Source organism: Typopeltis vanoorti, chromosome 21 (assembly GCF_054136105.1).
Source record: "Typopeltis vanoorti isolate ZY-2024b chromosome 21, IOZ_Tvanoo_1.0, whole genome shotgun sequence".
Lineage (NCBI taxonomy): Eukaryota > Metazoa > Arthropoda > Arachnida > Uropygi > Thelyphonidae > Typopeltis > Typopeltis vanoorti.
In genome coordinates, this window is record NC_143569.1 from 83,667,900 (window position 1) to 83,683,022 (window position 15,123).

General features: G+C 37.9%; 1 protein-coding gene across 3 annotated transcripts in view; it reads left to right on the plus strand.

Annotated features, from left to right (window-relative positions):
• LOC150095063 (apolipoprotein D-like) overlaps positions 1-15,123 on the plus strand; it is an 86,677-nt gene that overhangs the window by 9,870 nt on the left and 61,684 nt on the right. For all 3 annotated transcript variants that reach the window (XM_090411517.1, XM_090411515.1, XM_090411516.1), the window contains exon 2: positions 12,140-12,272. In XM_090411517.1, coding sequence (XP_090267643.1) covers positions 12,156-12,272 — 117 coding nt within the window. In that variant the 5' untranslated portion in view covers positions 12,140-12,155. The remainder of the gene's footprint in view (positions 1-12,139; positions 12,273-15,123) is intronic.

Genomic DNA, 15,123 nt, shown 5'->3' on the forward strand with positions numbered 1-15,123 from the left:
TCTCTCTGCATTGGGAAGCTCAACATCACACACGTCAAACTGCTATACATCCTTTTGGTATGCATGTTAAAGAAACTGTGCAAGCTGTTGGTATAAATATTGACAACATTAACTACACTAAACATAACAGCATCCCTCCATGGCAGGTTTGCCCACCATCCTGCAACCTCTCACTTTGTCAGCTACAGAAATCTTATACTCCATCATCCATCTACCTGCAATTGTTTAACGCACACAGAACATCACACACTGATTTCTTACTCTTCTATACTGATGGTTCAAGAACTAATACCTCTGTCGGCTGTGCTGCTGTGTTTCTTGACATTATTATCTCAAATCAGATTCCACAAGACTGCAGTAATTATACAGCAGAGTTACATGCCATTCAGCTTGCACTTGTGCATATAAAAAAAACTGCTACCAAAAGTGTATAATTTACACAGACTCATTGAACTCTTTACAGGCTATTTCCTCTCCTATGTATAATCCACACCCAGTACTTTATGAGATGCTATGCCTGTTTCACAAAACGAAAATCCTTAATTTTGATGTTCGGTTCTGCTGAATTCCAAGCCACATCGGAATTAAGGGAAATGAGGCTGCAGATGCAGCTACTAAATCAGCTCATACCTTCTCCACATACTGTTTAACAATTCCATATACAGACAGCTTATAAGATCAAAGCTAATTGCTCAGTGGGAGTCAACATGGCAGGAAACATTGACAAACAAATTATATGACATTAAACCTGAAATTAAGCACTGGCATTCTAGTCAACGTACAAGGAGAAGGGAGGAGGTTGTTCTTGCTAAGCTCCACATAGGTCACAGTCACCTTATGCATTCTTATTTACTGAGAGCTGATGATCCTCCCATATGTGAAAAATGCAATACACATCTCACTATTTATCATATTCTGGTAGAGTGTCAACATACACGAGTGAGGAATGAAATTTTCACCTATCTAACCAAGCCATATACACTCAGGGAAATGCTAGCAGACTCAGGTAGATTGCATGATGTTTTAATTTTTTAGAAAGAATTAATTTGTACAGACACATTTGACTGTAAATTTGTTTATATGTAAATACTGTATTGCTTAACTTAACTTAACTTTTATACATACATATAAAAAGGGAAATGGTTTTGAGGCAGTATGGTGTGAGATAGAGGTAAATAGAATCAAATACTTGGTGGGATGTTGTTATAGACCTCGTAATGTGGATGGTGGTGATAGTGAAATGTATAGTCAAATAAGCCAAGCAAATAAGAAAAGGGTGATCATTATGGGTGATTTTAATTATGGCAATATAGACTACAATGATGATATAGCAGCTGGAAGTAAAGAAAATGAGTTTCTTGAGTTTTTGAGAGATAACTACCTCAGACAGTATGTAACAGAGGGCACACGAGGATTAAGGGTCTTGGATTTGGTCATCTCATCAGAGGATGTAATTATAAATGAGGTGTCAAATCATCCACCAATTGGTGAAAATGACCATGAGGTGATTACTTGGGTAGTTGCCAGCAGTGCAAGGACCCCTGTGAAAAAAAAGGGTATATGTGGAACTACAAGGGGGGTGATTACGAAGAGCTCAGGAGACAGCTTGCGGGTGTAGCATGGAATGAGGAGTTAGCTGGAAAAGAGATCAATGCAGCTTGGGGGATTTTCAAAAACTATTTAGTAGATGCAATGTCTAAATGTATTCCAAGGGTGAGAAGGTTAAATAAGGTAGGTGAGATGGATGAATAAAGAGATTAAGCATGCGATACAGAGAAAAAGGGCATTGTGGAGGCAGCATAAGAGAAGTGGAAGTAACCAATTTCATGAGGTCTACAAAGACCAGGCAAGGAAGGTACTAGATGTAAATAAGGCTGTGGGACTTGATAATATATCACCACGTATTCTGAAGGAATATGCCAGAGAGTTGACACCTGCCTTGACATATTTTTTTAATACGAGTCTTGCACTTGGTCAAGTTCCTAAAGAGTGGAAGGAGGGCAAGATTGTGCCACTTCATAAAGGAGGTGATCGAACTCAAGCATCAAACTATAGGCCTATCTGTGTGTTAGGTGTTGTGGTTAAGTTCTTGGAGAAGCTTGTGAGAACTAGGATCCAGAGTTGGGTTGACAACAATGGCATAATCTTTGATGGACAGCATGGATTTGCTAAAGGGAGGTCATGTTTTAGTAATCTTCTTCTTCTTATTGTGCTATCTTCTATCGAAGGTCAGCGACCATCTTGGCGAACAAACTGCGCTCTTGTGTTAATCTGAGCAGTTGTGTACTGCTCTTTCCTGTCCACGTCTTGATGTTGTCAAACCATGATATTCTTTTTCTTCCTCTAGTTCCTTTGCCATCAGTTCTTCCTACCAAAATAGTTTGTAGAAGTTGGTATTTGCTGTTTCTCATGATGTGTCCAAGATATGATGTTTTTCGTTTCTTGATTATTTGTACAAGATGTTTAGCTTTGCCAATGGATTTTAAGACATCTTCATTGGTAATTTTTTCTGTCCATGATATCTTTAGCATTCTTCTGTATAGCCACATCTCAAAGGCTTCGATTTTCTTGATGGTTGTTGCCTTCAATGACCATGTTTCAACTCCATAGAGCAGAATAGACCACACGTAGCATTTCAGCATTCGGCATCTGACTTCCATGTTTAGGTCTTTATTGCAGAATAGTGTTCTCATTTTCATGAAGGACTGCCGTGCAACTTCAATCCTTGTCTTTATATCTATTTCTGGATCCCACCGTTCATTAAGCCAGCAACCAAGATATTTATATCTTGACACTTGATCAATATTTTTCCCATTGAGTGTCAGTTTCATTGATGAGGCTGGATGTTTGCTGATGATCATGTATTTTGTCTTGTTGATGTTTATATTTATTCCCATTCTTTGGCTTTCTATGTATACTCTGTCAATGAGTTTTTGGAGATCCATAATGTTATCTGCAATTAGCACGGTGTCATCTGCATATCGTAGGTTGTTAACAATCTTTCCATTTATTGTGATTCCCTCTGGACATTCTTACTTACTTATTACAATAAAGTGACTGCTTCCTTGGACAGAGGAGAAGGATACACAGTAATATACTTGGATTTCGCAAAGGCTTTTGATAGATTACCTCATGATAAGTTGACAGTCAAACTAGAGCAGATGGGATTGGATATTAGAATAGTACATTCGATCGGAGACTCGCTATCTGATAGGTATCAACAAGTTATGTATGAGGAGCGATATCCAGGAACCGGAAAGTCACTAGTGGAGTTCCTCATGGGTCTGTTTTAGGGCCATTACTGTTTAACTTGTATATTAATGCTATTGGCGAAGATTTGGATGGAGATATTCAGTTGTTTGCAGATGATACAAAGTTGGAAGAACCATGAAGAGTAGTGAAGATGTTGTGGACTTACAAGAAGACTTGAATAAATTGAGTGATTGGGCTCGGAAATGGGGATGTGAGTTCAATGTTGCAAAATGTAAGTTTTAAAATTTGGAAAACAAAGATGGGATGCAGAATTCATGCTTGGTGAGGATATATTGTTGGAGGTGGAGGAAATAAGGGATCTGTGGGTGATAGTGGATAAGGATCTGAAATTTAGGGGACACATAGCCAAAATTGTGAAGACAACACAAAGGCTTCTGGGAATGATGAGGAGGACACTGACTTGTAGAAGTAGGGAAATTCTTGTTCCATTGTATAAGGCTTTGATTAGGCCACACATGGACTATTGTGCCCTTATTTGGTCACCAGGTTTTCAGAAGGATGAAGAGATGTTGGAAAGGGTCCAAAGGCGACTGACTAAGGTAGTTTCTGACCTCTGGAATGTTGAGTATGAGGAAAGATTGAGAAGGTGTAATTTGCAGAGTCTGGTGGAGAGAAGGAAGAGGGGAGATATGATAGAGACCTACAAGTTGGTAAGGGGTTGTTATAAGATCAGTGGTGGAGAAGTTCTACAGAGAATAGTGGGAGATCAGGAGAGAACCAGAGGTCATCCCTGGAAACTGTATAAAAAGGGTGTGAGTAGGGGAGTGAGAGGCAGGTTTTTTTCATGCAGAGTTGTGAATGATTGGAATGCCTTGCCTGAAAGTGTGGTATCTGCAAGGAGTTTGAGTGTGTTTAAGACATGGTATGATGAGATGTGTGTGTGTGTGATGAACGGTCCTCCCAGATGAGTCTTTGACTCCATGAGGTCTTGGGTAATAATAATAATAAATAATAATAATAATTATGACTGCCTTGGCTGAACAAAGAAGAACAACTTTAATGCTGAACCATTCCATCAACACCACCACATTTCAAGATGTTAAACATGTTCCCTCCCACCATCAGTGGATTGAGGATTGGACTTGCCTTCTGCTTGGATTTGAGTATATAGATATAATGAAGACAATAATCAATACTCTGCTGAACGGAGCTTAAAACTCAGGATAAGAAACAATAATAAAAACTGTAGAACAGGCTGTCAGAATATAGGTATACTCAGGCAGATATTGCAAAGTGTTGTTATTGAAGACATAGCATACATGTCAAAAGAGTGTGTAACAGTGTGAGGATTATGAGCAGATGGGGTTGGATATTAGATTAGTGCATTCGATTCGGCACTGGCTATCTGATAGGTATCAACAAGTTGTGTATGGGGGGGGGGTGCGATATCCAGGAAAAGGAAAGTCACTAGTGGAGTGCCTCAGGAGTCTGTTTTAGGGCCATTACTGTTTAACTTGTATATTAATGATATTGGTGAAGATTTAGATGGAGATATTCAGTTGTTTGCAGATGATGCAAAGTTGGAACAAACCATAAAGAGTAGTGAAAATGTTGTGGCCTTGCAAGAAGACTTGAATAAATTGAGTGATTGGGCACAGAAATAGGGATATGAGTTCACTGTTGTAAAATGTAAGGTTTTAAATTTTGGAAAACAAAGATGGGATGCAGAATTTATGCTTGGTGAGAATATATTGTTGGAGGTAGAGGAAATAAGAGATCTGGGGGTGATAGTGGATAAGGATCTAAAATTTACGGGACACATCGCCAAAATTGTGAAGACAACACAAAGACTTCTGGGAATGATGCAGGGGACACTGACGTGTAGAAGTAGAGAGATTCTTGTTCCATTGTATAAAGCTTTGATTAGGCCACATATGGACTATTGTGCCCAGATTTGGTCACAGGGTTTTCAGAAGGATGAAGAGATGTTGGAAAGGGTCCAAAGGCAACTGACTAAGGTAGTTTGAGTGGAAAAGTTCAATGGTGGAAAAGTTCTACAGAGAATAGTGGGAGATTAGGGGAGAACCAGAGGTCATCCCTGGAAACTGTATAAAGAGGGTGTGAGTAGGGGAGTGAGAGGCAGTTTTTTTTCGTGCAGAGTTGTGAATGATTGGAATGCCTTGTCTGAGAGGGTGGTGTCTGCAAGGAGTTTGAGTGTGTTTAAGACATGGTATGATGAGATGTATGTGTGTGTGTGTGATAAAAGGACCTCCCAGATGAGTCTTTGACTCCATGAGGTCTTGGGGTAATAATAATAATAATAATATTATTATTATTATTATTATTATTAATTAGTTTTAATTTTGACCAATTATATATTACTGTAGGCCTTGATCTTGTATAGTTGTGTCACCCTGTTGTAATTTTGTTAATATGTAAATAACAAAATGCTAAACTTATTTTTTATACATATATGCTGTATAATAATTCCTTTCTGACTCTTTATGTATTAGTATAATAACATTTGTTGTAATCTTACTATATGTAGATACTGCTTTCCTTGACTTGTTTTGTATATGCATAGGTATGTTATCTATTTATGTACTGCTGAAACCTTTTCAGTAATTATGGTTATATGTAGATACTGCATTGTTTAACTTAAATTTTGTATATGCATTTTATTTACTAGTTTATTTTTCGACTAATCATGTATTGCTTCTAGGACACCTTGTCTCTTTGTGTACCTTCTAGTAATTCTGTTTATTTGTATTGCTAAATTCTGTTTATACTGCATCACTAAATTTAATTTTCATCCATGCATATTGTACAATAATCCCTTTTTGTCTATTTTTCTACTGCTGTAAAAGCATCTGTTACAATTTTACATATATGTAGATACTGCATTCCATGGCTTGGTGTTGTGTATTTTGTGTATTAACTTATATTGTTAATCTATTTTTGTACTACCATAATAACCTCTGACCTTGTATGTTGCTGTGCTGCCCTCTGCAGCAGTTCTGTTTATCTGTAGATACTGCTTTGTGGAACTAGATTTTTGTACAGACATATTGTTTACAATTTTCTGTTTATGTATAGTTGTAACCTTTAGTATGGCACAGTATGACCTGTGTTGTCTTTGTGCCAAATAAACTATAAACCTATAACCCTTCTGATATTCTTCATGCATCTACTCTCCACCCGTCTCCTTATATCTCTTCCATAGTCTCTTTTTCACCTACAGTTCCTGTTTGATATTGTTTGTCATCCACTTTACACCAAATTGTGTCCACTTCTTCACTCATGGAATACAGCTTACTATTGCTGCTAACAAATATTCCTTCACAAGTTCCCAAGCACTAATGATATCCTGGCCTTCCAATTCCACCCTCCATGGAACTTCCCCAAGATGCTATCTAAGACTATTATAATCATCTGCCTTATAATTCCACATATGTTCCCTTTCTTTGATACTCCTGTATGTATGTTAAGCTTCCAAGTCAAAACCACATGGTCACTCTCTCCAACTGGGGGGGGGGGGGGGAAGAGAGATGTCATCTCAGTTATTATCAGCTTTTCTGATGCTATAACCAAATCCAAAACTCTTGAACCTCTTGTTCCCTCTATTACATTTTGCTTAGGACATTTGCCCCTCAAGAATTCTAGCAATTCCATTCCTTTATTATTACATGCATTTTCCTCTTCCCATCTGGAAGGAAGGTAAGATAGTGCCATTGCATAAGGGCGGTAACAGACTGGAAGTGTCTAATTATAAGCCAATTTGTGTCATCAGTAGTTAGTAAGATCTTGAAGAAAGTAGTGATGGACCATATACAGCATTGGGCAGATGAGGGTAATGTTATCAGTGAGAGTCAACATGGATTTGTGAAGGGGCGCTCTTGTTTTAGCAATATGCTAGCCTTTTATGATAAAGTTACAAGAGCATTAGATGAGGGAAAGGCATATACTGCTATTTTCCTAGACTTAGCAAAGGCATTTGACAGGGTGCCACATGATAAGCTGATATTCAAGTTGCAGCACATGAGTCTGAATGTCAGATTGGTCAACTGGATTCAGGATTGGCTATCCGATAGGTATCAGAGAGTTGTGTGTGGTGGAGCAATATCAAAGAGGCAGAAGGTTACAAGTGGGGTTCCACAGGGACCTATATTGTTTAACCTTTATATCAATAACATTGTCTGTGGATATTCGGGATATTCGGTTGTTTGCGGATGATGCGAAGCTGGGAAGGGTTATTAGTAATAGTACAGATGTGGTAGCCCTGCAAGAGGATTTGAATAAGCTAGATAGATGGATGGGAAAATGAATAGAGGTGTTAGTTTAATGCAGCAAGATGTAAGGTCTTGAGGTTGGGGACACATCGATGGGATGCTGCATACTTTATGGGAGGAGTTAAAATGGAGGAAGTAGGAGAGACAAGAGATCTGGGTTTGATGATTGATAGAAACCTGAAATTTAGGGGATATATTGCAAAGGTAGTGAAGGTAACACAGAGGATTGCTGCAATAATGAAAAGGGCACTGACCTGCAGAGATAAAATGGTTATCATTCCATTGTACAAGGCTCTGATCAGACCACACTTAGACTATTGTTCTCAGATCTGGTCCCCAGGATTTGAAGGAGATAAATTAACTGTGGAAAGGGTACAAAGGCGGATAACAAAGATGGTGTCAGGACTGTACAATGTTAGTTATGAGAATCGGCTGAGGGAGTGTCGACTGCAGAGTTTGGTGGATAGAAGAAGGTGGGGTGATATGATTGAGATTTTTAAACTGTTGAGAGGTGGTTACAAGGTTGACACTGGGGAGTTCTTTTGCTTGGTTGAACAGCAGGAAGGAGTCATGACAAGGTGCTATCCCTGGAAGTTACGAAAGGAAAATGTGAGGAGTGGTTTCTTTACATGGAGAGTTGTTGACCCATGGAATGCATTGCCTGATGGAGTGGTGAGAGCGAGAATGGTCAATGCATTTAAGGAGTGGTATGATAGACTTTGTGTTTCCTAGGAGGGACCTCCCTCGATGAGTCTTGATAGACTTGTGTTTCTTAGAAAGGACCTCCCACAATGAGTCTTTTGACTACATGGAGGCCTGAATAATAATAATAATCTTATACTGCTGTAGTTAAAATCTCCCATAATAATCATTCTTCTTGCAGGTGCCAAGCTCAACTGCCTAAACATTTCCTGCTCCCCACCCTCAGTATTCCTTGACTTGCAGCAACACCCCACTGCCAGCCTGGCTGGCCGATTGGTTAGTATGTCCGCTCTCCAGTCAAAGAGGCTGCAGGTTCAAATCCCGCCATGGCATGGATGTTTGTGATTGTCTGTGGAATTACTAGTGGTGGTGATCAGCGGTAGATGGCGTTGGTGTAGTTGCAGTCAGTTGGTGAATTGTGAGTGGTGGAAGCAGAGCTGTAGAGTAGATGCCCTCCCTCGATGAGTCTTTGGACTCCCTGGAGGTGACAAATAATAATAATAATAATATCCTGTCTTGCCCACCTCTACCTCACCCCATATGCTTTCAAAACTATTAGTATCACTGCCTTCCAAAGCCTCCACTCTTAGAGGACATAAGTCATCACTTATCATAAGCACTACTCCACTACTGTATTTTCTATTTCTATCCTGCCGAAAAATGCTGTTCCCTGTTACTTCTATTCCTGTTATTATATCACTTCCGTCAACCATGTCTCATAAATCCCAAAAATCTTTGGCCAGGCTGATGCTATCAGCACCACCAATTCATCTCCTTTATTCCGGATACTCCTGACACTAGTATAAAGCATAAAAATGTCACTGCTTATATACTTATCATTATCCCCTCCAGATCCCACTGGACTCAGTGTTACCTGATGTCGTCCCCAAGCACCTATTCCCACAAGAGGCCACCCCTGCTACCATCCACCCTGGAAATTCTAGTTTCCCTGCATTTACACACTGACTCGTTCAAAAAACAGCAATCTCTTCAGATGTCTGTGTCCTTCCTCATTCAAATGCAAGCAGTCTCTCGCATATAGTTCCTTTCTGTCCTCAAATGCCCTGCAAGCATCCACATATTCCAGTCCTCTCTTCTGACACATTCTGGCTATTATGCTATTCATTATTACTTCTCTGCTCTTCTCTACTTCTCTTTCCTCTCTGCGCTTTCTTTTGTACAACCTCAAGAATGAATTTCAGATCTGTCACCACTCGATTTACACTGACTCTCATGTCATTTGTGCCCACCATCACAATCATTTCATCCATCCTTTCGCCCTGCTTACTTGCCATAGCCACACTTTCTATTGTTCCTTTAGGCAACACTCCTCTGGCATCCTATCTTGGACACCATGGATCATCGAGTCTCCATACATCACACCTCTTACCACTCTGTTCCTTGATTGTTCACCTGCATCCCTCACTCTCTCTCTCTCTCTCTCTCAGTGTTCCCCTACTTATCTACTGTCCTGGCATCACTCTATCCCTGGTTCCAGCACTCCCTTGCATTCTTCTCACTTCCTCTCTCTGACTGTTTAAATTCTCTCCTCTTCCATCATTGCCATAACTCTCTCTCATTCCCTCTCTTCTATGTTTCCATTCTCTTCTCTTCTATCATTCCCATACCTCTCTCTCTCTCATTCTCTCTCTCTCGTCTACTGCTTCTATTCTCTGCTCTCCTATCATTCCCATACCTTTCTCTCTTCTATGTTTCCATTCTCTCCTCTTCTATCATTCCCATACCTCTCTCTCTCTCTCATTCTCTCTCGTCTATTGCTTCTATTCTTTACTCTCCTATCATTCCCATACCTTTCTCTCTTCTACTGTTTCTATTCTCTCCTCTTCTATTATTCCCATACCTCTCTCTCATGCTCTCTCTTCTACTGTTTCTATTCTTATATCAACTTATATCATAAAGTAGTAAGAGTTGTTGATGAGGGAAATGCATACACTGTATTTTTTTTTTAAGCATTCAATAGAGTGCTGCATATTTAGGTTGCAGTTTGGATTTGGCTGTTTGATAGATACCATACAGTTCAAATGGGGGAGGAGATATCAGGGAACAGGAAAGTTACCAGTAGGATTCCACAGGGCTCTGTGCTAGAACCATTACTGTTCATACTCTATATCAATGATATTGTTACTGGAATTCAGTTATTTGCAGATGATTTGAAACTGGGAAAAGCTAGGAAGTATACTGGTGATGTGGTTACTCTTCAGAAGGATCTGAATAAGCTAGAAAAGTGGACAGATTGAATTGTGATACCAGTTTAATATCGCTAAGTGTAAAGTCTGTGAACTTGGGATCTGCAGATGGGAAATGGCACATACTCTGTATGATGAAGTGTACAAGGAAGCCTGGGATCTTAGGATGATTGTTGATCAAAATTTGAAATTCAAGAGACCCTATTGCATAGGGTAAAGACAGTTCAGAGGATTGCTGCAATATTAAGAAGAACACTAATCAGCAGAGATAAAATGGTAGTAATAATAATAATAATCATATGATGATACACAGCCGTGAGTCCTCTTTAAGGGGAGATACGGCACCATCTCAGTCCTCCCAAATTTTATCCGGGCTCCGGAACTGGCATAGCTGACGAATCGGACCTATGGCTGGGTCAGTATTCCTGAACTGTAATCTGTGTGTGTGTTCACTGGACCAGTTTGCCTGCTTGCAGGATGAAAAACCCCAGATAAACTGGTAGGAAAAAACCTACTGTCCACGCCCAAGACCAGCTAATTTGGCTATGGCTGAGGAAGATCCTTAAGCTCCTTGCGTCGTCGATGGGAATCGAACCTAGGACACTCCTTCCCCAGGCATATGGTTGCAAAGCACATAGCCACTAGGCTAACCGCGCAGACAAAATGGTAGTAATTCCATTGTATAAGGCTCTGATCAGGCCACATCTGGACTTGTGCTCAAATGTGGTCACTATATTTTGAGATAATGAAGACCCTCTGAAGAGGATACACAGGTAGTCAGTAGAAATAATTTCAAGACTACAGAATGTTAGCTATGAGGATAGATTGAAGTTTTCTAATATGCAAAGTTTGGCAGGTAAAAAGTAAAGGAGTGATATGATGGTTTATGTGGAGGGTGATAGATGATGGAACATTGTCTAAATGTGTTGTCAATGCTAAAAGTGTGAATAAATTTAAGTTTGAGTATGATAGATATTGCAAGCAGCAGAGATTTTACATGATAAATTTGTGGATGGACTTTTTGTATATATGTATAAACCTCTCTCTTTTTCTCCTTCTATGAGTCTTTGACTCCAAAATAGATAATGGAATAGTAATATTATTATTATTAATCTGTCTGTGTTTATTCAGCTCTTGTCTGCAGCTGATAAGTGTACAGTTTTCATATTATGCCGTTTTCTTTAATTACTGTATTTTGCCTTGTCATATAACTCCACAATACAAAAAATCTTTCATTGGGTTTTTTAAAGAAATGCTATTTTCATGATTCACTTTGTAAGATGCTACATGTTTTCAGGTAGTCTCTGAAACTCCAAATAAATAAGATTTTGAGGATGAACCACACAAAATTGTAATTAAGTTTGAAATTAAATTTCAGGTTGTATTATGTTAATTTTTAAAATTTAAAACAATTTATGTAACTGAAGGCTATGAAAATAACATAATAAGGTATTATAGTTTTCACAATTGAACCATTTGAGTGATATGAATGAATTTCACAAGTCTTTATCTGAGACTTTATCTGTATTCTTGAGAAAGAATACAGGTGTTAGCTTGTCTTTACTGAAACTGTTACATTATCATGATATTATACAGCTGACATTTATATTTATCATTAAAAAATACTTAAAGCTATCTTTAAAAACACTTTATTACTTTCTGATAGCCTTGAATCATAAGTATATATATATATATCCTTAATGCTTCTGCCCCTTCTTTTCTTTCCAGCAATTGCCAACTCATTATGCAGAAGTTTGGATTTGGATTCCTTTTCCTTGGAATAGCTGGTATTCATTGTCAGCTTTTTCTTGGACCATGCCCATCACCTCCACCACATATGAAAGCAGTTGATATATCCAAAGTAAATACTGAATAATTTTCTTATTTTATATTATACATCCAAAGTAAATACTGAATAATTTTCTCTTATTTTATATTATACTTTGTGTAATAGTCAATTTTAAATGTGTTTTAATTTATTATTATTATTATTACACAAAACCTCCAATAAGTTATAATTAATAATTTACTATTTGTAAAATTTATTAATTTATAACATTTTTAAAATTATATATATATATATATATTATACGTTATTATATTATATATGTTATACTTTGTATTGGATAACTTTGTATAACTTTGTATTGAATACTTTGTATAGTCTAGCCAACTTCCAATACAAAGTATTGGAAGTTGGTTAGACTATAATAAATTTAGTTTAATTCCTTTATCCAAGTGTAAGCAAACAACGTTTGCACCTGAAAATATCTTCAGGACTGAGGTAAGGTGGTACATCCCTTGGCAACTCAGAGCAAAGGTGGACCAAGCTCTCATCACTCCTTGTCTCAGTATCTCCCATAATGCAAAGCACATCTCCTGCGGACATGTATACTGCTATGCATTAAGGGAAGGGCCACTATCCAGAGACCAGTTTCGACCTTAATTGAGGTCTTGTCAGTGGGAGGCAGACCCAGAATGGTGATACTAAGGCAGAAGCAATGGAGAGGTCATATTTACCTGTACGCGTTACCAACCAGTGTACCACCTTATTATTAAATTACTCTGGATTTAGAGAAAGATGGAAGTTTATTTTGCACTTGGTTAGACTATAATATAATAAATTTAGTTTAATCCTTTATCCAAGTGTAAGCAAACAAAGTTTGCACTGAAAATATCTTCAGGACTGAGGTAAGGTGGTACATCCCTTGGCAACTCGGAGCAAAGGTGGACCAAGCTCTCTGAGACAAGGAGTGATGAGAGCTTGGTCCACCTTTGCTCCGAGTTGCCAAGGGATGTACCACCTTACCTCAGTCCTGAAGATATTTTCAGGTGCAAACTTTGTTTGCTTACACTTGGATAAAGGATTAAACTAAATTTATTATAGTCTAACCAAGTACAAAATAAACTTCCAACATCTTTCTCTAAATCCAGAGTAATTTAATAATAAGGTGGTACACTGGTTGGTAACTCGTACAGGTAAATATGACCTCTCCATTATATAATAATTATTATATAATATTATAAATATTATATAATAATTATATAACAATAGATAAATGGTTAAGGAGAAAGAGAAAACCTATGTTTCTTGAACAAATGGAGGTTATAGTAGCTGGGGTGAGGACAACAATGTGAGGATGGCTGCTTCAGAGAACAGAAGTAGATAGAATAAAAAAATAGGATAGGAGAAGTTATTTTGGTAATTTGGAAGCAGAATTGTGTATCATTGTTGGCAGAAGCTGTTCATGCTTTCACAGGCCTAAAGGAAAGTGGGATAACAATGGTGGTTAGTTTAACAGAACAGAACAGCATGTATGAAAATACTTATATCAAATGAGTAAAAGCAGAAACAGAATGTCTATAAAAAACTGAATCAAAATGTCAGTGTGTGAGAAAACAGAGGGATCATCCATTAATCAGAATGCCCTCTTTTGATCAGCATTAAATAATTGATTTGGTAGAATAATATACAGAGATTAGATTAATGTAAATGGAAAAACAGCAAATAAGACTTATTGTTTTTTTTTTTTTAATTTGTTAGTTAGCCTGAAACTTATGTATTATTATTATTAGCTTGAAAGTTATATTAAACCTAAAATTTCAATGATGAAATTGTTTCACTGATTGAATTTATTCATCCAAAAACTGTTGGAATAAGAGAGATATAAAAGACTAAAAGGAGAGAAAGTGCTGCTGATGAGAGCAGGGTCATTATGCCCATAAGGTGGAAATACAAGAGGGTGAAAATGGCAAATGTTTTGAGGTGCATGGTGTGAGGTGGAGGTTGATAGGAAAAGATATTTAGTAGGTTGTTGCTATAGGTCAGGGAATGCAGACAATGGTGATGAAGAAATTAATGTACAAAGGGAATGGTGATTTTAATCACTTAATATAGGTTAGAATGAAGAGATCTGGGAAGAAGGAAAACGAATTTCTTGAGAGGCAATTATCTTAAGTAATATATAAAGGAGGTCATGTGAGGATCAAGAGTCTTAGATCTGATCATTTCATCACGGGATGTGATTGTGAGTGGGGGATGTCACATTTTTCTTCAGTTGGTGAGAGTAATAAATAGAGTGATCACTTGGGTGGTGACTAGCCATATGAAGACTTCTGTGAGGAAAGGGTATATATGTGGTACTACAAGGTTGGTGATTATAAAAAGCTTGGACAACAGCTTAAAGCTGTGGTATGGAATGAGGAGTTAAGTGGAAAGGAGGTAAATGTTGCTTGGGCACTAACCAAGAGATATTTAACAGAATCAATATGTGAATGCATTTCGAAGGTCAAAAGATTAAATCAGATAGGTGTCAAATGGATGGATGAATGAATGAAGGGATTAAGCATGAAATCTGGAAGAAGTCAGTTTGGAGGTAGCACAAAATAAATCATGGTTATAATCAGTTTGCACCAACCCAGGAATAGCAGAATTCCTGCAATGAGCAGAATCAGGTTAAAAAAAGTCCTACAGAGTTTTTTCAATATGTGGCAAATAGAGGGAAGAACGATCATGGCATGATGATTTTAATAATGGTAGATTGGTAACTGCTGCAGAGAATATTGCCAGGGTAAGAAGTGAACAGTTCATCAAGGTGTTTTATATTTATTAGTGTGAAATCATATGAAACTCAAGTGTAGAGGAATTGTGAGAAGATTGCTTACTGGTGAGCGAGCAAGAGATATATGATGAGTTAAGTAAGATTGATGTC